Source organism: Prorops nasuta, unplaced genomic scaffold (genome assembly GCF_024137725.1).
Source record: "Prorops nasuta isolate Cenicafe-Biocafe unplaced genomic scaffold, Cenicafe_Pnas_1.2 PNAS00010, whole genome shotgun sequence".
In the NCBI taxonomy this organism is placed as follows: domain Eukaryota; kingdom Metazoa; phylum Arthropoda; class Insecta; order Hymenoptera; family Bethylidae; genus Prorops; species Prorops nasuta.
The window spans coordinates 1908317-1935948 of NW_027116807.1; the positions used below are offsets into that span (position 1 = coordinate 1908317).

General features: G+C 34.8%; 5 protein-coding genes across 13 annotated transcripts in view; 1 reads left to right on the forward strand and 4 right to left on the reverse strand.

The window, feature by feature from the left end:
• Positions 1-11276, reverse strand: part of Tlk (Tousled-like kinase) — a 45489-nt gene extending 34213 nt beyond the window's left edge. Inside the window, exons 1-3 of one of the 5 annotated variants that reach the window (XM_066733261.1) lie at positions 10174-11276; positions 9359-9592; positions 1265-1350 (exon numbers count right to left, since the gene is read on the reverse strand). In XM_066733261.1, the coding sequence (XP_066589358.1) occupies positions 1265-1350; positions 9359-9389 (117 nt within the window). In that variant the 5' untranslated portion in view covers positions 9390-9592; positions 10174-11276. Of the gene's footprint in view, positions 1-266; positions 284-1264; positions 1351-9358; positions 9593-10173 lie in introns of those variants that run through there. The other 4 variants (XM_066733259.1, XM_066733258.1, XM_066733263.1 and 1 more) reach the window with 4 other exon arrangements.
• Positions 11277-11886: 610 nt separating this feature from the next.
• Positions 11887-16346, reverse strand: LOC136776670 (late secretory pathway protein AVL9 homolog). Of its 3 annotated transcripts, none has more exons than XM_066732393.1 (9): positions 16121-16346; positions 15744-15941; positions 15446-15674; positions 15188-15377; positions 14458-15124; positions 14009-14397; positions 13849-13937; positions 13577-13755; positions 11887-12405 (listed from the first exon to the last, which is right to left on the reverse strand). In XM_066732393.1, exons 1-9 carry the CDS (start codon positions 16187-16189, stop codon positions 12394-12396), a joined length of 2022 nt encoding a protein of 673 aa, XP_066588490.1. In that variant the 5' UTR covers positions 16190-16346; the 3' UTR covers positions 11887-12393. The 3 variants fall into 3 exon arrangements, with proteins under 3 accessions (XP_066588490.1, XP_066588488.1, XP_066588489.1); XM_066732391.1 differs by having other exon boundaries at positions 11887-13517; XM_066732392.1 differs by having other exon boundaries at positions 11887-13755.
• A 287-nt stretch (positions 16347-16633) lies between these two features.
• Positions 16634-18916, reverse strand: LOC136776811 (SUZ RNA-binding domain-containing). The gene is made up of 4 exons (XM_066732678.1): positions 18735-18916; positions 18193-18263; positions 17512-17704; positions 16634-17429 (listed from the first exon to the last, which is right to left on the reverse strand). Exons 1-4 carry the CDS (start codon positions 18786-18788, stop codon positions 17238-17240), a joined length of 510 nt encoding a protein of 169 aa, XP_066588775.1. The 5' UTR covers positions 18789-18916; the 3' UTR covers positions 16634-17237.
• On the forward strand, positions 18880-23649 carry LOC136776809 (VPS35 endosomal protein-sorting factor-like). Of its 3 annotated transcripts, none has more exons than XM_066732676.1 (17): positions 18880-18928; positions 19571-19606; positions 19669-19756; positions 19827-20042; positions 20113-20272; positions 20335-20674; positions 20746-20922; positions 21004-21351; positions 21424-21524; positions 21596-21777; positions 21849-22156; positions 22226-22388; positions 22454-22646; positions 22719-22858; positions 22925-23086; positions 23171-23437; positions 23511-23649. In XM_066732676.1, exons 2-17 carry the CDS (start codon positions 19590-19592, stop codon positions 23595-23597), a joined length of 2949 nt encoding a protein of 982 aa, XP_066588773.1. In that variant the 5' UTR covers positions 18880-18928; positions 19571-19589; the 3' UTR covers positions 23598-23649. The 3 variants fall into 3 exon arrangements, with proteins under 3 accessions (XP_066588773.1, XP_066588771.1, XP_066588772.1); XM_066732674.1 differs by lacking the exon at positions 18880-18928 and adding an exon at positions 19302-19499; XM_066732675.1 differs by lacking the exon at positions 18880-18928 and adding an exon at positions 19302-19469.
• Positions 23650-23657: 8 nt separating this feature from the next.
• Positions 23658-27612, reverse strand: Gabat (4-aminobutyrate aminotransferase). The gene is made up of 10 exons (XM_066732677.1): positions 27461-27612; positions 26339-26466; positions 26109-26276; positions 25932-26018; positions 25655-25850; positions 25396-25568; positions 25187-25327; positions 24962-25119; positions 24622-24890; positions 23658-24555 (listed from the first exon to the last, which is right to left on the reverse strand). The coding sequence occupies exons 1-10, from the start codon at positions 27522-27524 to the stop codon at positions 24440-24442; spliced, it is 1500 nt and encodes a 499-aa protein (XP_066588774.1). The 5' UTR covers positions 27525-27612; the 3' UTR covers positions 23658-24439.
• Between the last annotated feature and the right edge of the window lie 20 nt (positions 27613-27632).

The following is a 27632-nucleotide window of genomic DNA, read 5'->3' on the forward strand; positions in this document are numbered from 1 at the left end:
AGAAGTGGGGGACAAAAACGTGGGTCGTTTTAAGGTAGGTCATACGAAGCCTTTTCAGGCTTATCGTGTAATGTCATATAAGGCCCTGTTGGGACTATTGTATCTCGAGAAACATATATTCGGCGTCTCGATCGCGAGTAATTAATTCTTAAAGACTGAAAAATCTTTTATGTATAATACTTGACTATAAGACGATTGATAATTAAGTGAAATTCGACAACTTTTATATGGATGGAAATTTAAATTAAAAAATTAAACTGGCTTACTTGGATATGACTTCAATTTTTGGGCTCATTTTCATCTTAAAAATACAATCATTGTATTGATATAGTAATTTTAAGAATGTTGGATCAAACATATGGAGATTATTACTTTGGATTAGTGACTGAAGTATGAGGTTCGTTATTAGAGCTCTTCGAGTCTCTCTGTTCAATTGCTCAGGAGTCAGGATTCGGTGCTAAAAAACAGGTGAACCATGTAGTGTAGAGAAACCTTTTTCGAAAGCAAAGTAAAGCTCTTTAAGCTCATTTTTGTTTTGAAACAAATATATTTTCTTGTCTGAACCACTAATATATTTAACATTTATTTATATAGAAACGAGGATGATTACAATAACTTGTGAGAAAGCTGTTCTTTGTGTCCACCTAGCGGTGGTTCTAAAAACTAATTACTCTACGTAAGCCAGTATTGGAGCCATATAAAATCCCAAGTAATCAACTAGTTCTACCCTTTCCAAGCATCGGTTCCCGTAACAGGGTCTTCGAGACATAAAAGTTAACTTTTACTACTTAGCGTGAGTTTGTATAAGCTAATTTAGTCCCCCACTTTTTAAAAATTTAATTTTTTAATCCAATGATTGCATTTGTCCACTAAAGAAAACAGCTGCTTTAGCTACATAATATCAATATCCGAACATTTTTGTACCATCCTCTGCACAATTTATTGCTATCTTACTTAACGAGTTTTATGATTGGTACCTCTATAAACAGTCTTAATAAAATCTCATCGTTGCTTTGCAGAAACCAAAAGTTATAATACAGCAAAATGAAACGAATTAAACGGTTTAAGATTCTTTTAGATTGTTGCGAACTTGTTTGCAAAAATTATCTTTTGAGGGAATTTTAATTTTTTTAATAAGATTGAGAAGTAAAAGAAGAAGAAAGATATATGAAAGTAAGTTAAGAAGAAGAAGCAGAAAAATAGTGAGAGTGGGAGATGGGCATAGCAGTAAAGATTGACAGTGGAGGATAAAATGATAGCTCACCCTCGCTCCGAGAAAGCGGGCCTCCAATAACTCCTGCTTCCTTGGGTCCAGGGTGGCGTGAAAGTGCTCCATCTTGACGCCAGCGCCTGGAACAACAAGTCACAGGGAATTACACTTTGCTTTTTTCAGGCTGGCTATCTTGAGAAATTCGTAGCTCCACTCAAAACTGGTACATCCAACCTTCGAGAGACTCGAGAAATCTTGAAACATTCCCAACATCTAGCTCTAACCAATCAATCTAGCTACGCTCTCTACTGACAAATCCCAAAAACCACTTGCCAAACATACAAATGTATATATATATATATATGTATACAGAGGCTTCAGCTTTCTTCAATTGTTTCAAGCAATCCTAAAATCATCATTGTATCCTTTGTATACTTTGTTCCAACAATTTTCGTATTTTTGTTGTTGTATTATCTCTATCATAAAAAACGTTCTTTCTCTTTCAATATTTTCATAATTCAATCTCTTCTGATAATTAAAACCAAGCATCTTGCATCGTTGAAGATTCTCTGTCGTCGTTCGACGATTATGAAGATTCGCCAGCAACGTCAAAATTAATCAACAAGAGAATAAAAATATTTATGCAACTGTAGGGGCGATAGTAAACGAAAATAAACTCAGATCTCCGCTTTAATACCAGCTAATAACGGTGGAGAAACGATAAGATTACACCTTTTGCGATTTTCTTTGCAAAGTTGCTAGCAAAAAATCTCTTTTACTCGGTTAAAGAAGAATTTTTCATCATCGATTGGTTAGCGTGGGAGATTTAAAGAGAGGTAAATAATTTTTAGGCTTTTCTTGATTTTTCTTAGTTCGATAAGTAGCCCACGTACTTGATATATCCGTGGATATACCTGATTAAAAGTAGATCTCGTCTAATTGTTTCTACTTTCTACTTTCTATCGCAGACCCATTGCATAAGCGTGCAAATAATTCAACATTAATTATTATTAGCAGAAGATGCACTTTCAACTGTTTCTTCTGACCAAAAATAAGTACAAAGATTTTTTTAGGAATGTCGAACAAATTTTTGTGCCTCTTTTTGTCAATTTAACGAAGAAGCTCAATTTCTCGAAATTCAACAATTTTTTCTGTTTTGTTATTCGTCATTTTTCGACAGAGGACATTCCTGACCAATCGCGTAACACAATTAATTAATAAAAAAGAGTACGAATTACAAGTGCACTCTAATATTACGTAAATTGTTTATGAAATAAAAACAAGTGATGGTAATCGTTCTCTGCATCTGATTTAAGACTAATATATTAACAACACAAGCCCATCTCACTCTCAATAACTCTTAATAACCTAAAGCAAACGAAATGCACTATTCTTAAAAGTCGATTTCTAAATAAAATGGGGGCAAGGTTGTTGGATGGGTCAGTGCACCAACGAATCTCTTTTTAAACTGCTCGATTACAAAAGCAGGAAGGATGCATTTCTGCCGCAATAAACATTTTGTAATCCCCTTGAATAATCTAACAAACTCTCGTTGTATTCCTCCAATACTTTCCCAAATATTTTAGCCTCGATAAATTCTCATTTGCACATTTTGAAATCTATTCATTTGTTAATTCGTCGCGTTGAATATTTGCAACTTAAATATTTCAAGATCCTTCTCATGGTTCGCTTCAATATTTTAACCTTGATAAATGATCATTTTGGTCTGTGTCGGTCGAGTCATCGATTCCTTAAATTTTCCCATGAAATTCTATATATAAAGTTTTTGTATCGAATATCTCCGACGATAGTGGTAGGGGGGAGTTGGTGGAATTAGTTGAAATTATCGCTTTAAATTATTATTGACGTCTGGGGAATCGTCGGAGTATTTTGCAGGGTTTGAGTCGATTTTGCCCGGTGAGTATCGATCGGGAACTTAATCGTAAAACAAAGGACAAAGGGTGGTCTCGCTTCAAACTCACACACAACCTTCGACTCTGCAATCTGTCCGTGCATAACTAACTATGAATACTCGAATTTCAAGCCCCCTTTTTCGCCACCCATTTCATAAAGTGCTATAAAGTTTCGTGAAATCGCCGATGTAGCCAAATAAGATAATTATTGCCTGCAAACAGAACCTATAATCTCCTCCCGTTTCAACGTTTTCAAACTTCCCTCCGCGTTTTCATCGCAGCGCGCAAATTTCACCAATTAATTAAATCATTTATTCGATTTTCTCCAGTTTTCCTTTCTACGAGGTTTGTAATTATCGTAGTAGGAATTCAGGCTCCAATTCGGTATTGCTTCTTTTTTTTAGGATAAAAGACAAGATGAGGATATAAAAAGCTCCCAATGTAAGTTTATTAATTACATTTATATTGACCCATTCGGTGCACAAAAAACCTTTATTTCAAAATTCCCTTTAATTTTTAAAAAGATCTTCGATTTTTTAATCGCAGTATGAAAATTTCATAAATCAATTAAATCATTCATTCGATTTTCTCCAGTTTTCCTTTACCCAACTTTTGTAGAAATTTATTTTAGTAGGAATTGAGGTTCGAATTCAACATTAGATTTTTTAAAGACAAAAGACGAGTATATACATATAAACAGCTGATTATATAAGTATATCAATATTATCAATAGTGGACAACATTTTCAAACTTTTCTCCTCGCTTTCATTAATTAGCACGGAATGTTCAAGCGAATTTCTTTTTCATTTGAATCGTGTAAATAGACTATTTTATTGGATGTTTAAAAAATTATGATTTTTTCGATGAAAACAAAGGAGGAAGTTATGATTGCAGCTGATTTATTATTAACTGTGCTTTATTCGGGCACGTTGAAACCAATGGGATAACTTAACCATGATCCGACAGAATTTGTTCCCCTGGAGAGAGAAAAGCTGTGACTTCCCAATATAATTATTATTGACAACCGAACGTTTTCACTTTTTCCGCCGTGAAAATGCAATAATAGCGATCTTCATTTTTGGATTGTTTGCGGAACGTTCGAATTAAGGACACTTAACGATATTTAACGAATGTTGGACTTTGAGGATTCAGTGATTGATCGAGCTTAATCTTCATTGTTCCATCGTATCTTCGGTTGTATGTTTGTAAACTTTGATAATTTTTCTGGTGAAGGGGAAGGGGAGGGGAAAGAGAGAAAAAAAACAAAAACGATCAATAGCAAATTAAAATAGTAATGATTTGACGAAAATGTGAAAGGTGCCAGTACAGTTTAGTGGACTTAATCCGGATTTAACGAATTCAGTGTAAATGAATGAAAGCGGATAATAAGCGTGAAGTTCAGAGATTTCACGGAAGAGCGTATCCCCAGACGACTAAAAATAATATTTGACACAAGAGTATTAGACTCTGCTGAGTCATACTTAATTATTTAAAGGGATATGTAGAATTTTTTATGGAAGGGAGGGGGAAGTGTAAAAATATATACATACACAATTGATATACAATAAAATTTCAGGAAAAAATAATACAAATCTCTGAGATTTATCGAGTTTAGAATGAGAGATGAAAAGAGAGTAAGTGATACGATGTTTCAAGTGAGAAATGAATTTTGATTGGATATTGGTTAATTCTTATCCACCTGATAAGTACAATAAAAAGTATGTCACGCAATACTAGTAGGTAATACAGCAACAAAGAAATTTCAATCGATTGATTCCTCGTATAGCAAGAGACCTTATGTTCTGTGAAAAATTCTTCAGAAATCTTGTGGAATTAAATTTAAGTTTTAATTTTATAGAATTAATAAATTTATGAGGGCATTTTGCTATATAAAATTCAGCTGTTCATGCTTTAAGAACGGGTGGTTTAGTATTTATGTTTTTAAACTATTCCTCGGAACGAGAAACCTTCCCATAAAGCACAACAAATTTAAAGATCCGTTTCGAACCAAATTGAATCATAATCGTGGTATTGACAAATTTCAGGAAATTCCACTAGTGAAGATTTAGTTGTTTACACTCGAAGGTCGAGTGGCTTAGTATTTTTGTTTTGAATCAATTCCTCGTAACGAAAAACCTCATAAAGCACAAAAAACATCCAAAGAACATTTTCTGAAGCTTTTCAATCCAAAGAGCATCATAATCGCGGAACTGACGAATTTCTGTGAATTTTGCAATGAGATTTATTTGTCCAAGCTTGAGATGGAGTGGCCGAGTGTTTTTTTTTCTCGATCGGCTAACTAATAGTATATATATATATATATATATATACAATATAAGAGTGTGTGTCGTTGGGTTCCGTAAAACATCGGTAACAGTCGACATTGCTGGGTTTGTATCTCTCGCAGCATGAGGACACTGCCCTGAAGAGTGACGGTGTCTCTATCGAACCGGTGTGTGCTGGCATCTCCTTAATGCCTGCTTCATGCTTACTGTTCCCTCTTCTTCTCTTCACTATCGGTAGCCGTGTTACTTTTACACAAAACGTCAGCGTGCGCCATGTTGTCACACGCTCGATTATACGGAACAAAGGAGGAGGGGCCAAGCCAACCAATTCGATCAATCAAGCAAAAATTCTTACGACCGAAACCCTCTTAATCGCACAGAAATTTTCCTCTCAGTATGTTTATAATTTTCTCTCTGGATCGACGATGCATAAACAGTGAGATATACATTGCGCTGCATTTATTTATTCAAAGGTCACGAGGGATTCTTCGAGTTTTCGTCGCTGATGATGGATGGAAACGGCGGAAGTGAGAATTATGTAGGCCGTGATTATAGGCCTCTGTGACAAAGCTGCACCGAACACGTACATTGCTTGTATAAGATTGGCAAATGTAGGCGTGGCCATAAGACTATAAATACCGATTAATGCATCAAAATCGTTTCTACATCTATACGGGACCTCGGCTTATTATTAATTTCCAATTATAATCGTTTATTCAATGAGCAATATTAATTTTATTGCAATATTCTCGTCTCGTTTCATCGTAAATTCATTCATAAAATTAATTAAACTCATTTACATGCGCTTCTCGTTTATTTTGCTAGGTTAGAAGAGACTGGGTTGTGATACTTTTAATCGAAAATGTATCAGCTAGACGTGTTTTATGAGCTGAAAAACCTGCCATGGTATTATAAATTAATTATAGTGATTCTATTTTTTGTTGTTGTTTTTTTTTTAATTGTAGAATAAGCTTAATGGAGAAAGTCAGAAAAGCGCGTGAGCAACTCGACTACTGGATAAACTTTAAGCTCGTTTCAACTATGGTAGGCTAGTATTCGATTATCTGATTGAGAAGCGAAACCACGTTTTAAGCCTTAAACTCAGTTTGAGACTTGGTGGAACCCAAAACAGATCACGGAACGCTCTTACACTATTTTTCTTTCAGCTTAAACAGTTGAGCCAATAAAGGAAAAAATTCAATTCACCGGAACAACACTTGCCTGCATCGCGAATAACAGCCACCAATCAGGTCCATCACTAGCGAATTTTCGCGCGGAAAGATCCCTCTTGATTGGCTGGACATTCAAGAATTAATTAGCAAAACATCCCTAATCTCTCAGAGGTTGTGTAATCGACGAATGATTGGAGTGATCTGTTAATAAACTCCTCGATTGTTACTGTATCGTTAAAAAAAGAAACAATTTACTAAGAAACTGCGAATACATTTTTTTCTTCGATTCTGTTCAATGAAAATTATGAGAGATCTTGCAGCGTGTTCGCGTGTAATAATCAGAATCAAGTATAGACTAATACGAATGTCGTGTACTACAACTTTATCGATTTCGTACTTACATAAAAACGAGCGACCACCGCAGAAACTCGCTTAAATACGAACGTTTTTTTCTTGTATTATTAAAGACTGAAAATCAGCGACATAGGGTGAAAAATCTCTAGCCTATAGGAGGCTCTCCGGGAAGAGCAAATTTTCTACAGTATTTCAGATACGAATAAGCGATTCAGAAAATTGCAAAAGCTGCAAATCAATCCAATTAACTGGAATTAACGAGTTACAGGTAATTGAAAATTATTTTAACCGTAATACACGACTTTATTGATTGACAATAGCGCAGTAGAGCTGTTATATGTTGTTTGCCACTGGTATACCGAACCGATTGTTTTACCACGAAGCTATATATACTATAAAAGCAATTGAGTATATAGTGAGAGAAAATCATGCGTTTTATTTTATACGAATGGGGAGGGACGAAGAAGAAGGCAGGTTAGATCGATAATATTGTTTTATTTACAATAAAAGTTGGGCAGGTGGTATTTGGTTGGCAAAGGTGTCCTGATAATTGGACAATCTTATTAATACGAGGAAATTTGATAGATTTTTTTCTGTCTACAGGGTGGTATATAAATTTCGCTTGGAAGGTACAGAGCGAAGTTAGCCGAAAAGCGAAGGAATCAATTTCTCGCACTGTACTCCCGTAGGTCCACTCGTGGCCAAGAGTCGAGCGTATTTAATTTGAAAGTGTGCGACAATAGTTTTAATATTCCCGCTTAGCGGTGAGAAAAGATGGCGCGACCAATTGCACATGGGGCATCTCGTCGTCGTATGTTTACATGTATGTATACATATACATAACTGTATATATGCGTGTATCGTCGAGTGCAAAGGATTTCAGCAAAGTGTAGCAGAAGCCGAGCTGGTAAAAACAACAAACGATGTCGCAAGCGTCGCGTCATCTTAGGAAGGACAGCAACAGCGTACAACGTTGAAATAAAATGTACTGCTTAGCAGCGTACAATTGAATGCTTGTTTGGAGTAACGGAGAAGAGAGAGAGAGAGAGAGAGAGAGAGAGAGAGATATGGCCAGATAGGATGGATGTTGGAAAGGTAGAAAAGAGGAGTGTTGGCAGGCACTGAACGGGCACGCCCCACATTTTGCAGCAGGATCCCACTATGAGGCTCCTTGGGCACCGAATAATAATAATTGTTCCTTCCTCGCAGTCTGCTGGCTTGCTTGGTGTGTTCCCCACGCCGTAGCGTCGATTCGGATGCCGAGTGCACGCCAGTCTATGTAGATTGTGCACTATGGTGGTGGCCAGTCGCGAGAAACGCGAATAAGAGCTGTTTTAGGCGATTGTTATAGGTGGCGGAGCTTTGATTGCCATTTCGCTGCTACTCTACTCTTCTCTCTGCCAGGCAAATTCTCCGTTTACTGCCGGTTTAATGCGATGCTATAAGCGCCAGATTACCTCTGTCAACTCTTTAATAAACAGCCTCACATTTCTTTTCATTCCAATTCCAATGTCAAGTCATTTCCTCCTTATTTCTTGTCCACTCCTTCATTTCAACTTCTTCTTCTTCAATGCTTCTTCTACCAATCTCTTTTTCTCTCTCTGTAAACCATCTTTATTTGGACCATGGATGCTTCCATTCTAGCCGTGCCCAGAACCATTGTCATTCAATTTTTCAAATTTTTATTCGCTTAGATCCATTAATGACTCTTCTATTTTTGCCAAATAGATACATCAACCGAGACCTTTTTTTGTAATATCTTGGTTGAAAGCAGCTAAGCAGATATGTGAAACAAAATTGGAGCTTAGATGTTTATTGTGATAAATATTATTGGACCAGAAACTGCAAAAGTCACTCGTATGTCATGCTGTCTCAAATTATGCAGCGTAAGGATTGCCATAAATTATCAATCTCCATAATAATACGGTATTATGTAACTTTCATTAATAATAGAACCAAATGTAAACCAAATAGAATTCTTTTGTGCCTTTGGAGATGATTTTATTTTCATAGTATGCTTCTTTAAAAACATTACTGTGATAGTTGAAAAATTCCACTGATGGGTAAAAAACATTGACAATCCATTTCTTAAGTATTATTAATTAACAAAGACAAAATATATAACCGGAAAATAGTCAGAGTGGTTAGCAATGTCACGAGTTGTGATAATTTTTTAATGGTGCTTATCTAATCAGCTGTATATATTGTCAAGCTTAATTACAATTTATTTGCTCATATTTTGTAGATATAGCATTAATAAAATAGCTCCAAAGCGTCTACAGATATGTGCTAGCCAATATAGAGATTATACGTTCTATCCATTTTCATTATACAATCCGCCACTAGCATCACTACTATTATTTCTACTACTCATTTGATTCTATTGAAAATTAGTAACGTGCAATAATATAAAATAGGACTTACCACCACCAGAATTCCAGCAATTATCAGTCATCCCTGTTTATCCATCTGCAAAGTTGGCACAGCATTATTACACTGATATCCAATTTTTTCAATTACTTCACAGCACAGTTGTCTTTGCCAAAAGTATACATTCCCAATGCACTTTTCATTAGCTCCCTGTACCCGAGTTAACTATTAACTCTGTCGAACCAGGTTATACCCGATCATTATTAATTTCACTGCACTTTCTTCAATCTAAAATATGAAACATAAAAAATAAAAATCACTTTTATACATAACATTCTTGATTCTTAGTATTGGATAAAGAGATAGGATGAACTCTGACAAAAATTCGTCCAGAAATAATATTCAAAATTTATGCAACAAGAATTAAAGACAGAAAATCACCACAAAAATTTTACTGATGCATAAAAAAATTTTCTGCACACAGTAATAAAAACTATTCAAGGTAAGAAAATCTTGGAGAAACTTGTGCTTGACAGGACAAAATTCGATTAGAACGAGATTAAAGGGGCAAATGTAATATATTTTAAATACCGCTATACTACTGGTCGTATGAAAAAAACAAATGAAGATAAAAATTGGTTTAGCGGCGAAGAGTTTATCATAAATAAGATATTAAGTGTAGAAAATACAATGTCTGCATTATTTCTGGACGAATGATAGCTATTCTAAGGAAAAAGGTGGAGTAGTAAATGGTGAAAATCGCTGGGATGTGGGATGACATTGCGGAACAGGTCGAGGTTATGCAGATGAATGAGGAGAGGAATGCAAAGGAATGTTGAGGAACGAATGTGTTCGTTCAGGACAAGTACCTGTCGTGCTTTGCAGTTAAATGGCACAACAAGTTCTGAAAAGTTGTGTAGACGATGATGAAGAAGATTGAGAAGAATAAAATAGGGTTAGAAAAATCAGCGTTGGTTCTCCAGCAGTAGACGTCTGGAGAGTCGATAAGTTTGAGGTTACGTAGAATCGATATGGAGGAATGAAAAATTTTCGTGGCTCGGCGTATTATGAATGTGCTGGTAGGACGCTTTGATAAACTGACATGACGACTTTCCCAGGTCAGGCAGGCAGGCAGGAATGGTAAAACGTGACTAAGAATGGATCGGACGCACGGCAATGGCTATGAATTGTCCGTGTGTCGTCCCCTGCCAGCCTTCCGCAACGCTTCGACACTGATCTAAGGTTGCTTTTTCACTCGGTAGGTTAGAATCTGACCGAACGCAACGAGATTAAATGGCACTGTACTGGATGGAGGTTACACCTTCGCGTAAATGTAATATACCGTCTCAATTCGCACCAATGCAAAACACTGGCCCTCTTCCGTTCTTTTTCACTGTCGAACGCGTGTTTCTCTTTCTCTCTCCCTCTTTCGTTCTGTGATGTGTGTGTCTCTCTCTCTCTCTCCCTCTCGTTCTTTCTACCTTTGCCTTTTTATCGCTCTCTCCCTCTCCCTTTCTCTCTGTCACGGGGCACAACGAACTTGCTTATCGGAAGAAAGGGGAAAAACTCATCTGGAAGATGGCCGCCGCCCGCCAGCCGATTTATCCCTCTCTCGCATGGCCACTCTCCTCGCGTTTGGCCATCCGCGTGAAAATACAAAAACTCCCGCGGCACCCTTTTCACTTGGAAAGATTCACTGTTCTCTCTTTCCTTCCAGTTCTTTCGAATTTCCCAGCAACAATATTCTGGATGCCGGTTCTACGCAAAGTATTCCACCCTTTTGCTTTCTGTTCCGAACATATATATGTATATACTTAATTTGTAGGTTATGTTAGGCCACGATCTCTTCCGCGATCATCACCACAACTGACAACGTCTCCGAATCGCTCCGATTTTGTTTCGCACGCATATTCGCCGACAGTGACGTCGTTTCACCATGGCGCACGCTTCTATCCTCTCTCACTCACTTTGAGTAGCTTGAGCACTGTATTTGACTGTACACTACTCCAGTCTTCCACACCGGCAATTTAGCACAGGAGAGAGAGAGAGAGAGTGATTGAGGGGGTGGGGACAGAGGCCACCATACCCCTATCTCTCTTCCACTTAAATACAATCCCTCTCTCTCGCCACCTTACAGCTCTTCGGCTATTATCGGTCAGCTACGATATTTATTCGGCGACCAGTCACGGCTAGCGAGATCATCCCCGGTTCCCTTTTCGTTTCGTCGTTTCCTTTTCCAACTTCCGTTATTACTCTACGCGATAAATTTCAAGTACTTATCTTGTTAATTATCGATTAATATCCATTAACCAAATACCTAATATGGATCGCAAATTATCTTTTTGCTGTAGAATGATCCTTGTCGATTATCCTTTCCTTAATTATATTCATTATAAGCATACTCCAATCTTTCCATCTGTTTACTACTCGATAAAATTATAATCGAGTCACCGAGTAAATATTAGAGATGGTAAATAATCGTGCGCTCTTATACTATATTAAAATAATATATTCCCTATACTGAGATTGTCAACGTAATAAATTGTTCAATAAGGATATCTAAACAATTGTTGTCAATTTATTTGTAATTATTTATTAATCGTCTTTATTTTTTATAACAAGTGTTACTTATGAGCTCAAGAGAACGTTAAATAAATTATATAAATTGATCTAAACAGCTATTAAATATCTTTTGTTCCTTGATAATTATACAAGAGAGTATATTATAGAAGTAACAAAAAAAGTTTTTTAAAAAATGTCAAATAGCTTTTGACTAGCAGCTGGAATTGTTATCCAATCATTCAAAGCAAGCTGTAACGTTTGGCACAAATTATTAAAATTTCTAAAAATTATCTCTAATTATAATTAAAAAAAAAGTAAATCGATTTGTTTTCAATAAATATACAAATACAATATACGAATATACATATAATAAATTTTAATGTATAGTCATTTAAAAAGGTCTGCCAAAAAGATTTCTTTAAAACAAATATGATTCTATACAAAAGATTTAAAACAATTCACATCAAGTAAATACTATTTCTTAACTTAAGTTTTTTTGTCGTATCTACCTCCATACGGTTTAATATTCACTGATTTTCCTGAAAGAATGAATTAAAATGTGAACTTTTTTATTTAATTTTAAAAACGGAGGCAGAAATATTGTCAATACGGGTGTGGTTTAAAACGGCCTAAAGTCTTATTGCTACATGCAAAAAATATTGAAAATTACCATTTCTGTGACTTAATTCTGTACTTTTGATCATTTAGATACGATTTATGTGTATACCATTATTTATATTGATAAAAAATCTAATTAGCATATACTTTACATTTAAAATTCTATTCTTTTAATGCACATCTAACATTTTCTCTAAGTCTACTGCTATCGGATAAAATATAAATTTATGCAGAGCTTTATTAGTAATGAGTAATTTATTCTTAATTTTAGGAATTTTTAAAAATTTAAGCTTTGATCAAAATACTGACATGTTCAACTCTAAAATACGAAAAGTATAATTAATTGTATTTCGCGTATAATCACTGGAAAACATAATTAGATTGCCTCTAAAATATATTTTTTTCATATTTTATAATTACTTTATGAAATCCTTTTTAACAAAATTTTGCTTTATTTTATCTTGATGCAGGTACTTGCTATATAAGATTATCGAGATGTATAAATAAGTAGAGTATTTGCATATGCAATTAAAAATAAATACAATTAATGCGTGCTCTCTCCCTGGCAAGAGCTATAAAAAAGGACAATCATTAATTTGTCTAGATCTATATTAAACTTAATAACTTACTAAAACAACTTAAGGACTTACAATGAAATATTCTGGCAGGTACAGGTGTAATATAAAATGACATTTATCATCAATTAAAAAATACTTATCTTACATATTATATTAAAAATGAATTTTCATAAAAATGGAAATTTTGCAAATGAGTGAAAAAAAATTGTACAATGACACACTATAGTATTTGCTCAGTAAGCTGTATTCTCTAATGTAATTAATTTGTAGCAATTAGCTACAGTGAATAACAAACACTACAGTCACGATAAGAATCTTTTACACATTCAAATGAATTTGCTTTTAATTAAATTAATCATTTAATAATAGAGCGCTCCCTTCTTGCTCGAATATTTCGTCTTTTTTAGCAGTAAGTTTGTTATTTTCTTTTAAACTTTGACAACCCTAAACAGTATCTAAAAGTTTGTAATAACTTTTTAATAATTGTTCTGCTTTATTCAAAAGCTACACTTACATCTGCATCATTAGCAGGTGTATTTATTCCCCGGTTGTCAGCAGTTTTTTCTCTTTCGGGAATATTTGGTTGAACGTTTGCAGCTTGATTGTCTGTTTTTACTTCATCTACTGGCTGCACAGCTGTTAATGTAGTCCACCAATTAGAGAAAGCACCCTTGGCTTGAGATATTGCTCCTCCTTAAGAATAATAAAAAGAGCATTTTATTCGCGTTACTTTTTAACTAATTCTCTTTACACAAAAACATATAGAAAAAGAATGAAATCCCTTACCTACAGCCTTTCCTGTAGTAGCTACTGCCCTTCCCGTAGAAACCATGGCTTGATTTATTTTTCTACCACTTTCAGTATTTTGCATTGTACTAAAAAATATTCAATTTTTAAATATGACATTTTCAATGATAAATAAATAAAAGAACACAATTCTACCCACTGCGACAAACGTAATTTCATATCCTGAACAGACAATTGACCAGCAAACGGATGACCAGGCTCTATACAATTTATTTCTGGTTTATTCAAACTACTCCACATCTTATAATTATTCGTCATACGCCATGCTGCCATAAATGCTGAATTATAATGATCGCCCTGGCGCGTGTCCTGTTGTAAAGATGTACGAAGCATACTTAATAAATAAACACGAAATTGCGTTCTTATCCATTCATCGCCTCCTTCCCATCCAACACCATCCAGGAAAATATCTTTTCGTGGTTCAGCTACGTGTCTAACTACGTAATCAGCAAATCTTAAATCTTCAGTGGTTAAATGCAGTTGACGTCTTAATTCCGGATCTGTCGCTTCTATTCGAGTATTTTCCACCTTAAAGTATTATTTTTCATTAATTTTCCTTCTACCAATCTACTTTATTTTCTACCTTACCTCTACTAAAACGTCAATGAGCTGCTTCTTCTGTTTAAATAATACATTAGTCGCTCCAACTAAGTAGCCTCTTACATTAATATCACCTAACAAATCTAAATATGGTAACGACAAATATGGCAAACAGAGGTAACCCTTTGTAAATAGAGTTAAAGGCAAGCCACAAAGAGCAGGATTTACATGTGCCATTTGAGTTATACTGCTCGTTACTCTAGCTTCCGAAAGTGCATCGCTGCTGGTATCACGAGGTAAGCTACTATCAGCATCCACCATTCCCAATGTAATTGTATTTACACTATGAACCCTATGAACATTGTCATTTGGCTTTGGGGAATACTTGGTATTATTTTGTGTTATATAAGACTCTGTACATTCATGTCCAGCTTCTACCTCAATAACTTTCATATTTACATTATCATTCTCATTATTATTCTTTTGCATTTCTAAATTTTGCATGTCATCCATGCATTTTCCTTCCATTGTTTCCATTGTTTTATTATCATTCATACAAAGAAGGCTTCTGTTTTTATTATCAATAGTATTTTCAAGATCTAAATGAGATATGTTATTTTTTATTGAGTTTAATTCTGATAAATTAGAGTCAATATTGTTTGAAGGAGTAGCATCATCTTCAAATGAAGGAATGGGAGACATTGGTCTTGAAGGCCTACCAGAAACAGTTATTTCTAGGTAAAACAATTCCACAAATGTCATTATTCTAAATCATTACCTTATACATGCAGCTTGCTGTAAACCACTTTCAATCATACCAGGAAATAAGGATAATAATGTCAGGATTGCTGAGCACAGTGGTTGCACCGGAGATTGATAAAAAATTATTCTTTTTTCTAACAGCAATAATTTGAATAGCAGAAGAGCTTTGTGACGAAACTGTAGTATGAAATCTCTTGCTGACAATCCTGAAAGACATTTTGTTTAGTAATAAATGTTATTTCTATCGCACAGTCATATGGAAATTAGTAATTACCAACAAAAACTTGTGGAGGTATATGACTCTCAGTACTCATACAAGAATTCAGGTGATGATAAGTATCTTCTAATAAAGACACTTTACTAAAATCACCTTCTTCAAAATATGCATGAGTTATAAGAGCCATTTTAACTTGGATATGGCCATACAATGGCAATGTGCTTAACACGCATACAGATTTCTGAACTGTCCCTCTAGTTATATCAGCTGTGCGATTCTTTATTTTCTGAGAATTTGAAGTTTGTTTAAAAAAATATTCTTTTATTGTTATATCTTTCAATGAAATAAAACTTACCTCAACAGGTATCTGCCTGAAGCAAGATATACCAAATATTGTGCGTTTTGGATCATTTAAACTGGGTAAATGGAAATAAACAGTGTCTTCATCATAATTATGAGATCCATCTGGTAAAGCTAAGGTTGGTAGATACTTCCATCCTAATGGGCATTCGTTTGGAGAGTCAGGTACTAAAGGAGGAAAAGAATATTCCACCTAAAAAGTGGTATATCATAAGATTAGCCAAGTACCAAGTACAATCAGATGCAAGCTGTGAAAAGTGGTTAGAGGATAGTAACTTTGCATAAACTTATAACGTCCCGCATAGGCGAACTATATGAAATGTATTACTGCTGTTCACTAAATATTTAAACTACGTGCGCTGAAAGTAATACCTGACATCCTTTTTTGTGATGAAATCCAACCACAATGACATGAAGTATCGGACCGGCAGACTCAGCCATAACTATATATTAATGAATTTCGACTTCTCTGGATAATGATGAATGTTACTATTACTTATCGAAATAAATTAGTTAATACTTTCATTTCCACCAAAGTAACAACAACACCCCTTTTCAGAGATACAAATACCGATAGCAGACGTTCGAATTGACATGCGCCATGACAATCATTCAATGATTACCAACTTGCGTCTATGCGCGCTGGATAGGTTTTTTGAGAGCGTCGCTTCATACAGACTACCAACCTACATAGTTAAATGTAAATTTATATGAATGCAATATAACTATCAATATTATGAGTATTAGATAATAGAATTTTTATCACACCGCAACAGTTAGAGGTGACATTATTTGAAAAAATGAAATACATGTGGATAAGGCTTCTTTTTTAACGCAATTGAAAGGGTACTGCTTTTTTTTTTTTTTTTTTTATTTAAATCTCAGTCAAGACATCATAATTACAATTTACAGTAGTTTTAAATACACCTCCGATTCAAGGCTCGTCCTAAGGCTCCATCAGGACAATTGAGAATTTTTATAAAAAGATTTACAGCTCTTTGTAGTGAGTAATAATAAATATAAACAAGACAATTCATTGCTCTAATCTGACAAAAATCGGTATCGCCATTCAACTGGGATTCGTCATCAGCGACGGCGAAGAGCCCTGTTTGTTCTTACATGTGTGTATATGGATGGTTCCCAATGACCTGCAGGTCACAGCTAGCAATAGTTTCGCTACTGCATAGATTTTACGAATCGCAAATCTCCCGGGTCTGATCATTCTCAAATGGCTCGGAGTTAACGAATTTTTTCGATCCGTAAGCAAATTTTCCAGGATCATGGATGCTCGAGGCTGGTAATTCGCTAGCAGTGGGCGAATTGTTTCGATGGCCGATACGGATTTGACGACTCGCAAATAGCTCAGAGTTGGCACAGAGCTTGTAGCTGGTCTCTGCCGTCGGCCTCATAGCCGTCTCCTCCTCCAACAACGTCGAGAAGGAAGAAGAGAAAGAAGATAGGTAAGAAGGGCTGATCCCCAGACGACGCGCTACCTACGTACATTAAAACCTTTTGTTCCATCCGGCCCAGTCGGCAACCTGACCACGTTATTTGGCAAACTGCTGCTTGCAGATATCATGTTTTTTGGTTGAATCCTATTAATTTCTTGTAACAATTTTTCTTCCGGACTTTTTTCTTCCCCTAATATCCTCTTCCTCGCTTCTGCATATTCTTGCTCTCTCTGAAATTATTATTTCCTTTTTCTAAATTCCTTGAAATAGTATTAAAGAAACATGGGAGAAAAAAAATTCTGCAAAATTTACCTGTCTAAGAGATTTGATTGGTTGCTTTGGTTTATCACCATTCAATAATGGTCCATCTCCACTCCCTTGAGAATCTCTTGTTGGTCTTTTTAATATTTTTACTGTAGGTTGTGGAGGTACATATTGAGATCTGACGCCATCTTCGCCCAAGATGATCATTCTTGTAGTATTTCTATTATCTGCTGGTTTGAAACTGCAAAAATAACAAAATTGCTAAAGAGAAATTTATTATAAAAAAGATGGTAAGTTCTCATAGGGTGCATGTAGAGGCTATAATATATGTATTAATTACTTATTAATTTATTTTTGTTAATTTTTAGAGGGTTAGAGTATATAAATATAATTGTTAGAATAAATCGATTAGTCACGTATATCACCATGTTCTAAATTATTGCATACAATAGCTAAATTACCCTATAAAGGAGGATAATTATTCAAATAAACAAAATATGTAATACATAATGGTATCTGAGAATTAGAGTTCAAATGGGATAATTTACCGTGATCTTATGAATTATGAGTATATAAATATTCAGATTTTATAAACTCTCTCTAATTTCCATATAATACTCATAATATGAATTTTGATTTAAAAGTATCAAACCCTCTAAAGGATAATATCCAATAAAATTTTAGTATGAAGCAAATTATTTACTTTGAAAATAACTTTTCTTAATATACCTAGAAGACTCTATTTCATCCAAAGCTTCTACCGCATTCAATTGAAGGGCATCCAATGTTTTGTCGAGAGCCTAGAATAATTACCAATTAAAGCTTTGCAATGTATAAAACACAAGTTGCTTAACAGAAACATATAATAATAATATAATGCATCTAGAAAATAGGGCAAATATATGTTGAGTATATTTATTTTGAATAACCACTTGGATCTAAATGCAACAAGTTCTTTGAAATTCTTCTTCCTGAATTATCTCTCTGTAGGTAAAGGATAGACGTTAATAAGTTGTTTTTCAGGATTCACCAAAGCTTTGTATTAAACAAAATACACAGTTCAGTAAGGAATGTTTTTGTGTGCACCATTTTTTGTATGTAATGACATAACTTTCTCACTCATAAAAAATAATGAGGAAGATGTTCAATGTGCTGGCAGCAATATGTAATTCAATGATTTCCCTTTAATTTAGGTTAAGAAAATTTGCTTCGTTTTGAATTAGTAGCATAATATTATGATTTGAATAAGTTTTAATCAAATCATTACTTACTCCTGTTTCCTCTATGTCCTCCCAGCTTTCAAGAACGTCGTCAACAGCTGACATATTTTGTGTTTTTAAAGTAATCTTGTTGTCTGCAGCTTGCAGCTGTGGAAGATACTCGATAGCGGATCCGACACGAATGAATTAATAAGGGTATTAGGCTATAAAAGACGTGCTGGCCTTTTTCGTCCTATACGAATAAAGTATGAATCGTGGTACAAAATTCTATCAGAGTGGCCACCTTGACAATACCAAACCTGTTTCTTTTTAATATCAATTGGATCGGGTTACACAGATAATAAATAAAATCAGTATACTTTCATTACAGTTGACTAATAGCTTCTTTTATATCATATTTTATTGTGTTAACGTGTACTAAATTGAAACATGAATAATATAATAATACAGTATTCTCAGATATATTGCAAATATCTCTCTGCTTTACTTATTAGCTCATTGGCTCTTTATCTGTCATAAACATAGATACTTGCCTTAATGAATTAAACCCCCTACTTTATTTTGCCCACCTAGTCCACCCTGTCCACCCATCATCACTAGACACTACCTCGAGCGGCTTGAGAGTTGAGCCTCAAGTGTGACAGCGCGATATATGTACACTAGAGAATTTTAAAATAATAGCCAATATTACAAGCCACACACTGACTCCAATTTCTATTAATGATTCTAATCCCTGTAAACAACTTTATAAATTAATCTAGATAAATGTTTCAGGATATTGTTACAGTAAATATTTTCATATTCAATTTTTAACTTGTATGATTTCTTGTATCTTACATCTCTTATTTTTGGAGACTCCTTAATAACACTTGTTTATTTTTTAATAGATTTGAATGAATCTGAAAAATGACAGAAGTAGAATGGTAAGAAACTGTTTAATTGCGTTTGCAAATGCAATTTTCTGTAAGAAGCAATGTGTTTTTAGGATAGCAAGACCAGTGGAATATGGGGCTTTTCAATTTTCCTGCTTAGAGGAAACCATGGACCATCCACTAAAACCAGTGACAATCACTGTAAAATTTTTGTTTAATTATTTTCTTAAAAATTTGACCCTTTGTTGAATTTAATTCTTATTATTCTCAGCTGATCGAAGGTCGTGCTGCAGTGAGAAGAAATATTTTACGTAGCAATACCAGTACAAGTTCTTCCACTGGAACACCAACTCCAACACATGCATCAATGGTCAATAATCCGCTTGCAGATCCTTTATTAACTCATTCAGCTCTTGATGGATCTGATCCCCTTACACAATTTGCAAGAGAAGAGCTGGATCCTCTATCAAAAATGGCTGCAGATGAAGTAGGAATGATTTGATTAATTTTTAATTTATTTTAGTGCTTACACAGTATGTCTTTATTCTTTTTTTTAGTGGGATTATTCCAGTACTGTAATATCAACAAAAAAAAATAAAGAAACCGCTGAAGAAATTGTAGAGCCATGGACTACTAGGAGAACACAAATTTTGAATAAATATACAACTTCTGAGAAACTGTCTATTGTTACCAGTTTTTTACCAGGAGGAGAAAAAGGTAAGATTTATCAAGGTTTTTAATTTTTTTCAGCATTTACTATATAATTTTTTTTTATACAGTCGTTGTGAAAGTACAACCAACTGGTACTATGGTGGATAAAGTGAGAACAAGGCTGGAGCAGTTAGATGATTTTGAAGAAGGCTCCATTAGGCAAATGATGGACTTATCTCAGCATGAGTATGCAGCAAGAATCGAGCAGCTTAACAATGAACTAGTGCAAGCATGGCATTCTGATCAAAGAGTGAAAGCACTAAAAATAGCAATACAATGTGCAAAATTATTGGTAGATACGTCGGCCATGGCTTTTTATCCAAGCAAATTTGTTTTAATAACAGATATTTTAGATATATTTGGCAAGCTTGTTTATGATAGATTAAAGATGAAAGCTGAATATTTAAAGTTAGTATTTATTTGTATAACATTAATTATATTTTAATAAACCTAATTGTAATGATATAATCATCTTGTAGGCCAGGTAGTAAAGTACCTACAAGTTTACCAGATATTTTTACGCCTGATATGGTACCTGAAAGCGCTAAGGAAACTTGTAGAAATTGGTTTTATAAAATAGCTTCAATCAGAGAATTAGTTCCGCGTCTTTATGTGGAAATGGCAATAATCAAATCATATAGCTATCTAACAACAAGGTATATTCTGTTGTTTAGTCAAACCTTATCATGTTTGGAGCTTTAAATGAAATATCTGTTCATAATAAATTTTCTTTTCAGTGAATTTAGTAGTGCACTTTTGCGGATAACAAAAATGATCAGAGGAATTGGTAATCCTCTGATACAAGTTTATGCCAGATGTTACTTATGCAGGGTTGGACTAGCTTTGAACAGAACTTCTGACTTTGAGTTTGTGAAAGAAAATTTTTATGATTTTTTATTTACGTATCAACAATTATTTGGGCTAGCAGTGAAAAATGAGCTCTCTAAACAAAACAATTTTACGCTACAGTCATATTTACATCTTTATTCTCCTGCCTTGGATTGGATATTGCAAGTTTTGGTTGCCACAAGCTCCGAAAGTCATTTGAATGAAGTTTTATCTCGCTGCAAATCGCAAGCCAATAGGTAACTAATTGATCTATCGCATATTATATTTTAAATAAGATAGAATACTTAAAATCAAATTTTAATTTACAGTTCATTCTTATTAAATACAATTTTAACAGCGTATAAGCCTGCTTACGTTGTTGCCCGTGCGATTGAATTTACCGATTTGGTAGCAGCTTGCGATGATAATGGTAAATTTTCATGTTTAAGAAATATATAAATTTAATAATTACTTCTCAAAACTGTATTTTTATTTAATCAGGGTATCCCCCACATCTTTTATACAGAAGTTTAGGCGAATGTTTAGTGAAGGAGGCTCCAACAAGGGAAGATTGTCAAATAGTGTTAAATACGGTATGGAAATATATTACGGATTTGGAAGATCCAGCGAAATTTATGCATTGCATTGATATATGGGTCCAATTTACTGTTATGCACTTTTCCGTAAATATCCTTCGTCATTTTTTTTGTAAGAAGTAATCACAAAAAATTATATATAACGTTATCTTTAATAGGTGAACGAGCTTAATTTATTCCTAGGAAAAATCATCGATAGACTAAATCCAAACCGAACGTTCGAGCATTATTATTCGCAATTGCAAATAGTGATAGAAAAAATAGTAGCTCACACGCAGGATTTTGAATCATTACTAGCCATGGATAATTTTCTACCTTTAATTAATTTATTTCAGAAAGAAAGCGTAAAAGTTGAAGTTTGTAAAACTGTAATAGAAGGTGTGAGCGCTCAGAATGGATCGATTACAGATCCGATAATAATAAACGCACTAATGTTTATAGCTAGAATAATGCATGACTCCGTAAGGTTTGTATTGATTTATTTTTTCTGTAACTAAGGTAAACACTATTTCATAATTATCATTATTGATTGCAGTGCTTTGACTGTAGAAGACGAAAAGCGTCAAATAGGACAATTAATCTGTGGTATCGTGCAACGAGTGGATTACGGTCGAGATTTTGAGAAACAACTAAATTTTTATGCCGAATCCAGAGCTGCCTTTACTAATCTTGATAGCGTACATATCCAATTGGTACAGGTCGGTAAATGAATTATATTACATTTTTGTAATTAGTTTCTTTTAACGATCTTATTCTTTTTTAGTGTGTTAATAGGCTGGCAGTAGATACCAGAAAAATTGTTAGGGGACATCACACACGAAGAACCTCTGCTTTTGTACGTGCTTGTGCCGCATTTTGCTTCATTACCATTCCATCGTTAACTTTAGTACATACCCGACTTCAATTATATCTGATTTCGGGTCAGGTAGCTCTGTTGAACCAATGTTTGGGACAAGGTAATTACAATATTGATTTATTTCTATAATGGATTTTTCGCAAGTAGTAAGCCAAAATAACTCGTTTTACAGCTGATGCTTGCTTCAAGGCTGCATTGAGCTTAGTTCCTGATGTGCCAAAAACCATGGATATTGATGGAAGACATCAAAGCTCTTATCCTTGGCTACTATCATATTTATCAAATTTTTTATCGACGTTGCTTGTAGTGCCGGTAGGTATTTCTGTAGGATAAGGCATATATTTTACCAATGTACAATAATATCTTAATCTCGTACAGGACAGTCCAGAGCATGGAGTGTTATATTTATTGCGAGGACTTTTAAACGCAGCGCAGCGCTGTTTTGAAGAGAACACTTCGACCAAATATTATCTTTACCTTCGCGTTCTTGATCTTTTGTCTACCGTTACTCAAGAGAATTATCCCTATCATATTGATAAGGTATCATCCCTCTTCGTTAAAATGATTCCACAAATTGTACATTAAAAATTTATAATGTTTTATCCTTTTGTACGCGCGCGATAGGTCGATTCAAACGACAAGCTTTACGGATCGGATCAAAAATTTATCAGTGAGGTGAATAAAATTTGCTCTAAAATAATAGAGGAGATTCTGAGTCACTTGAAATACCTGGGATCATCGGATCAGCATGATAAGCAGTCTGCTCTAGCAATGGAGCTTTTTAATCGATTCATTATTCGCGGAGAATTACGAGAAGCAAGTCTGTCAAATATGGCCGTGAATTTGTGGAATTTGAGCAATCGGCATGGATCTGTAGATCCAAAAGTGAAGGTGAGAAATTTCATTTAAAATAGAATAATCGATTTAATTGATGAAACTAAAAGAACTGGCTTTATTGATTCAGGTAAAAACAATAGCTTATATGATGCAAAAGGGTCGTAACCAAAAGTTTGAACATTTCACGGAAATGCTGAAAAGGATGGCAAAATAAGAATGGTTCATTTGACAATTAAAAATATATATTATGAATAATAATATGACATAAAAGTTTGATTAAACTATTATATATGTGCAGAGAAAACTAATATTAGCTCTCTAGAAGGTTTGTAATATATTTAATTTAGTTAGAAAAAAGATAATAAGACATTAGCTAAATTTATGTAACAAATTTAATATAATCATGGGACTCAACGAATAAACTTAGCGGTGATTGGTCATGATTTCCTTGGTCAACTCACGTGCCTTTTATAAATTCTCTTGGCTCAATTAACTTGTAATTTTAATGTAGAAGGCATACTCGATCTTTTTGTACTTGTTCCTTGATATTTTTCTGTTCAAAAGACGTTACATTTGTATGCTGGATATTTTGCCTCATCGATACACAAAATAGACATACAAGATCATACTAACGGACAATATACAATTAAATTATCAATGATTTAAATTCTTATACTCTTTTATATATGAAAAATGATACGTGTATATTACAGAGAGATGTAAATATATACGATAAGAGTAACGGTATTTTCTACCACTGTATAATACAAGTTTAATAAAATGTACGTATACTGTGAATTTAAAATTATTGCAATACTAAAAAATGTTCATTGTATATATATGTGTGTGTGCGCGCGCGCGCGTGTGTGTGTGCGTGCGCGCGTGTGTGTACGCGTGTGTATATTGTCTTTACATTTTCCAACTATCATACAAAAATAATATCTAAAAAATACTTTTTAAAATCTTTGTAGACTGTGATTGGTACTTTACTTAAATTATTGTTTTCTCTTGGAAGACATTGACTTTTACTTTAGAGAGAAAATGTCAACAATTGATTTATTGTTTAAGGATTGATCTTAACGCATCTAAAAATATGTCTGCGTGTTTTTCAGTAAACGTTAAGGCTGGTCTCATCCTAATTGCATTGACTCCACAACCACCAGCTTGAATTCCTGATAAAATTAAAGATAGATAGAAGATTAATAACGATGTCAAGAGCTTAATCTCTTTCAGTTTACCTTTGGCTAAAAGTTTCTTAATAATATCATCCCTGCGTTCCTGAGTGCTTCCATTAAATGCGATAAAAGTTCCTCGTCCTCGAATCGAGTTTATCGATGTTGAAAACTCTTTCTCCAAATTCCTCAACTCTTGAAGCGTGTAATTTCCAACTTTCGTAACTCTATCTAATAAATGTTCTTTTGCTATGATATCTACTATAGCTTCTAATAGTATTAATTTACTAGGGTCACCCATCCAGGTATTGAACACACGGTACGATTGCTTAGGTCTGAAAAATCATTATAATAATAATTTTTTAATCCAAGAAGCTTATATATACTAATTGTTAATATTTCTTACTTCAGATCTGGAACGTGGTAGTAACCACCCATCTGCATTTTTTTGCTAAACGTAACTACGTCTGGAGGAGATGGCAGGTTGAAATGCTCATGGCACCACATTTTTCCTGTTGGACCACCACCCGTTTGTACTTCATCGATCAACAAAGCAGCTCCATTCTGAAGAAAGAAAAATTTCAGTAGTGTTCTGAGCCTGATTAGTTCTGAATTGAGCTTAAAATTATACCTTTTTGATTATACGCTGCAATTGTTGAAAAAATTCTGGGGAGGCATGATTATCACCTCCCTCAGCTTGAATAGGCTCAATGATCACTCCGGCCACTGGTACCTTCTTCTCTTTTCTACTTTTTTCGAATAATTCTTCGATCTACGAAATTACCAAAAGTGAGATTTACATATTTGTACGTTTTGTAACGAGGTCGATGAAAAATTCACCTCAGCTAGGCAACGTTTATCTTCTTCCTGATTTTCTCGAACATTTTCCTCCAGAGGATATTTGTACTGTGGGAAACTTGCTATTGGCCAATCAAAAGCTGGCACGTCCAATTTATGAATATATTTGCTATGTGTTGTCGATAAGGAGCCCAAAGTCCTGCCATGGAATGCTCCTGTAATTAAAAAAAATATAATACTAAATTAAACAAGGACATTTCTGATCCGATCATATGTAAATTTCACAGAATCTTTTGCATACCTTTAAACGACATAATTGAATATTTTGGTGAACCAGGACTTTGATTGATCATACATGACTCTATTTCTTCTTTGGTAAATGGTGCTCCATGTCTCTGTTGGTCAGCATACCATATAAATATATTTTTAAATGCATTTTCATTGGAACATGATCCACACATCATCGTCGTGATATGAGAAAGACTAGGAGGAGCTACCTGAGGAAGAACAGAATAAAAAGTAGCACCAGGATTCTTTGCAGTTATCTCCAACTAGGAAGGAAATCCAGAATTACTCACATCATTTCTAAGCAAGACATTCTTCAATTTACCAGGCCAATCCTTACCAGGAAAGACACCTAAGGCAGGTCTGTTAGCGATGATTTTCTGAAAAAAGCTACAAATTAGAGGAAAATCAATTTACTCCTAATATTTAACATTTACAAATTTTTCTCAGTCGATTACGACTGTTTATACCTGATTCACTGGATTAGCCAAAGCGTGCAGCATTGCTGGGTGATTGTAGCCCAAGGGCATTGATGAGATCTGCATGTAAACATCTAGCAATGAATTCCCATCAACATCCACTATATAATTCCCTGCTGATTTTTCATAATCAGCGAAAAATTGCACGGAGGAGGCTTGCTAAAAAATGATGTAAAATTCTTATACATATTTTAAATGGGACAATTTTCACTGGTGCTCACTTGAAGTGAATTAAGTTCCTGGAAGAGATGGCGTGATCTGGGGCCCGGAATTTCCGTTTTCACCACTGGACCTTTTGGCTCTTCCGCTAATGAGCCAGTTAAGCATCGCTTCCACGTTGCGTCTCGACCTGCGAAACCAAGAAGCTTCGTGTATTCTCATGGTCAAACGTTTCTACGAATACCAGAGGAAAGGTCTCAGTGTAAATATCGTAGTTTTCAGTTGATTCCTGTTGGTATATTCCACCAACGTGGTTATTCTTAGATGCTCTCTATTTCTGTCTCCAGACTACATTGTTTATGTTTTTTTCACAGAACCTTATCACTATGAAGAATTTCTGTGTGGTAAGTCCCGTGCGAAAAAGGATGGTTGATGCATGAAAACAAATATTATGGAATGTATAAGCAAATCATGACATTGTGAATGGACTGATAAAAGCACGAGGTATAAATAATACAAATTATATCGATCAAGGTGCTCGCGTACTTTATCTCAATTGACCGGATCATGATCATGATTGACGTTAGTTGAGGATAAATTGACGACGTAAAAACAATTTAGTGACTGCCATACAGTGTTTTTGGTCCAACATCAGCGAAGAAGAGAATTAAAAATATTTGTCCAAACGGTGAGAATAACTGAGAGCTTTAATCAGTTGGCATCAGAGCGATAAGATAACGCAAGGTCGTTCTGGTTTCATTTTCAAGGTCACTGGATTTAATTTCAAATTGGACCACGCTGCGAAGGAAATTCCAGCGGCTTTTGCGAAAGTATTTCGGAATAATGAGAGCATCAGTAAGGGAATTCTAATGGATAAGGGAATTTCGAGTGATAAGTTATGAATATATGTAAAGAGCGGTCGATAATCAGTCTGTGTTTATTTCCCATGTGCAAAAGCACTTGTGGAATTGGAGAAGGTTCTTCAGAAAATGGTCGGCTGACCCACTTGAATTTGCTGCGGGATATTCGCGGCAGGATTCGTTCGGCTGAATGCGACGGTCGATAGTCGAAAAGGGACGAGCACAGCCTTGACCTTGAGTGGCAGGAGGATGGGATTGGCAGGGGTGTGCAGGAGCAAACGTGGAAAAGAGAGTGAACGAGCCAAGATTGGTAAAATATTTTACCGTCGATGATTCTCCTGGTCAGGAAGCGAGCTGCGATCCTAGGATGACACTTGTTGGCGATCATTTCTTTTGTTGTTGTCCTTGAGGAGATGCGCAAGGGTTGAACCAGAGAGAGAGAGAGAGAGAGCGATGGATACAAGGGCTGATCCGCTACTGACTGACTCTCTTTGCT

Bases quoted from the DNA above. Each gene is read 5' to 3' on its own strand.
- LOC136776811 (XM_066732678.1), bottom strand. From the start codon at position 18,788: ATGTCAGCTGTTGACGACGTTCTTGAAAGCTGGGAGGACATAGAGGAA. The intron at 18,264-18,734 runs GTAAGTAATGAT...TAATTATTCTAG, and splicing joins AGGACATAGAGGAAACAGGA to GCTCTCGACAAAACATTGGA. The intron at 17,705-18,192 runs GTATATTAAGAA...TTATTTTTGCAG, and splicing joins GATGAAATAGAGTCTTCTAG to TTTCAAACCAGCAGATAATA.
- LOC136776670 (XM_066732391.1), bottom strand. From the start codon at position 16,189: ATGGCTGAGTCTGCCGGTCCGATACTTCATGTCATTGTGGTTGGATTT. The intron at 15,125-15,187 runs GTAATGATTTAG...TGTTTCTGGTAG, and splicing joins CAGCAAGCTGCATGTATAAG to GCCTTCAAGACCAATGTCTC. The intron at 14,398-14,457 runs GTAAGGTAGAAA...TAATACTTTAAG, and splicing joins TCATTGACGTTTTAGTAGAG to GTGGAAAATACTCGAATAGA.
- Gabat (XM_066732677.1), bottom strand. From the start codon at position 27,524: ATGATCGCCAACAAGTGTCATCCTAGGATCGCAGCTCGCTTCCTGACC. The intron at 24,891-24,961 runs GTAAGAAATATT...ATGATTTTTCAG, and splicing joins TACCACGTTCCAGATCTGAA to ACCTAAGCAATCGTACCGTG. The intron at 24,556-24,621 runs GTAAACTGAAAG...TAATTTTATCAG, and splicing joins TAAGAAACTTTTAGCCAAAG to GAATTCAAGCTGGTGGTTGT.
- LOC136776809 (XM_066732676.1), top strand. The intron at 21,525-21,595 runs GTAAATTTTCAT...TTATTTAATCAG, and splicing joins AGCAGCTTGCGATGATAATG to GGTATCCCCCACATCTTTTA. The intron at 21,778-21,848 runs GTAAATATCCTT...TATCTTTAATAG, and splicing joins TTACTGTTATGCACTTTTCC to GTGAACGAGCTTAATTTATT.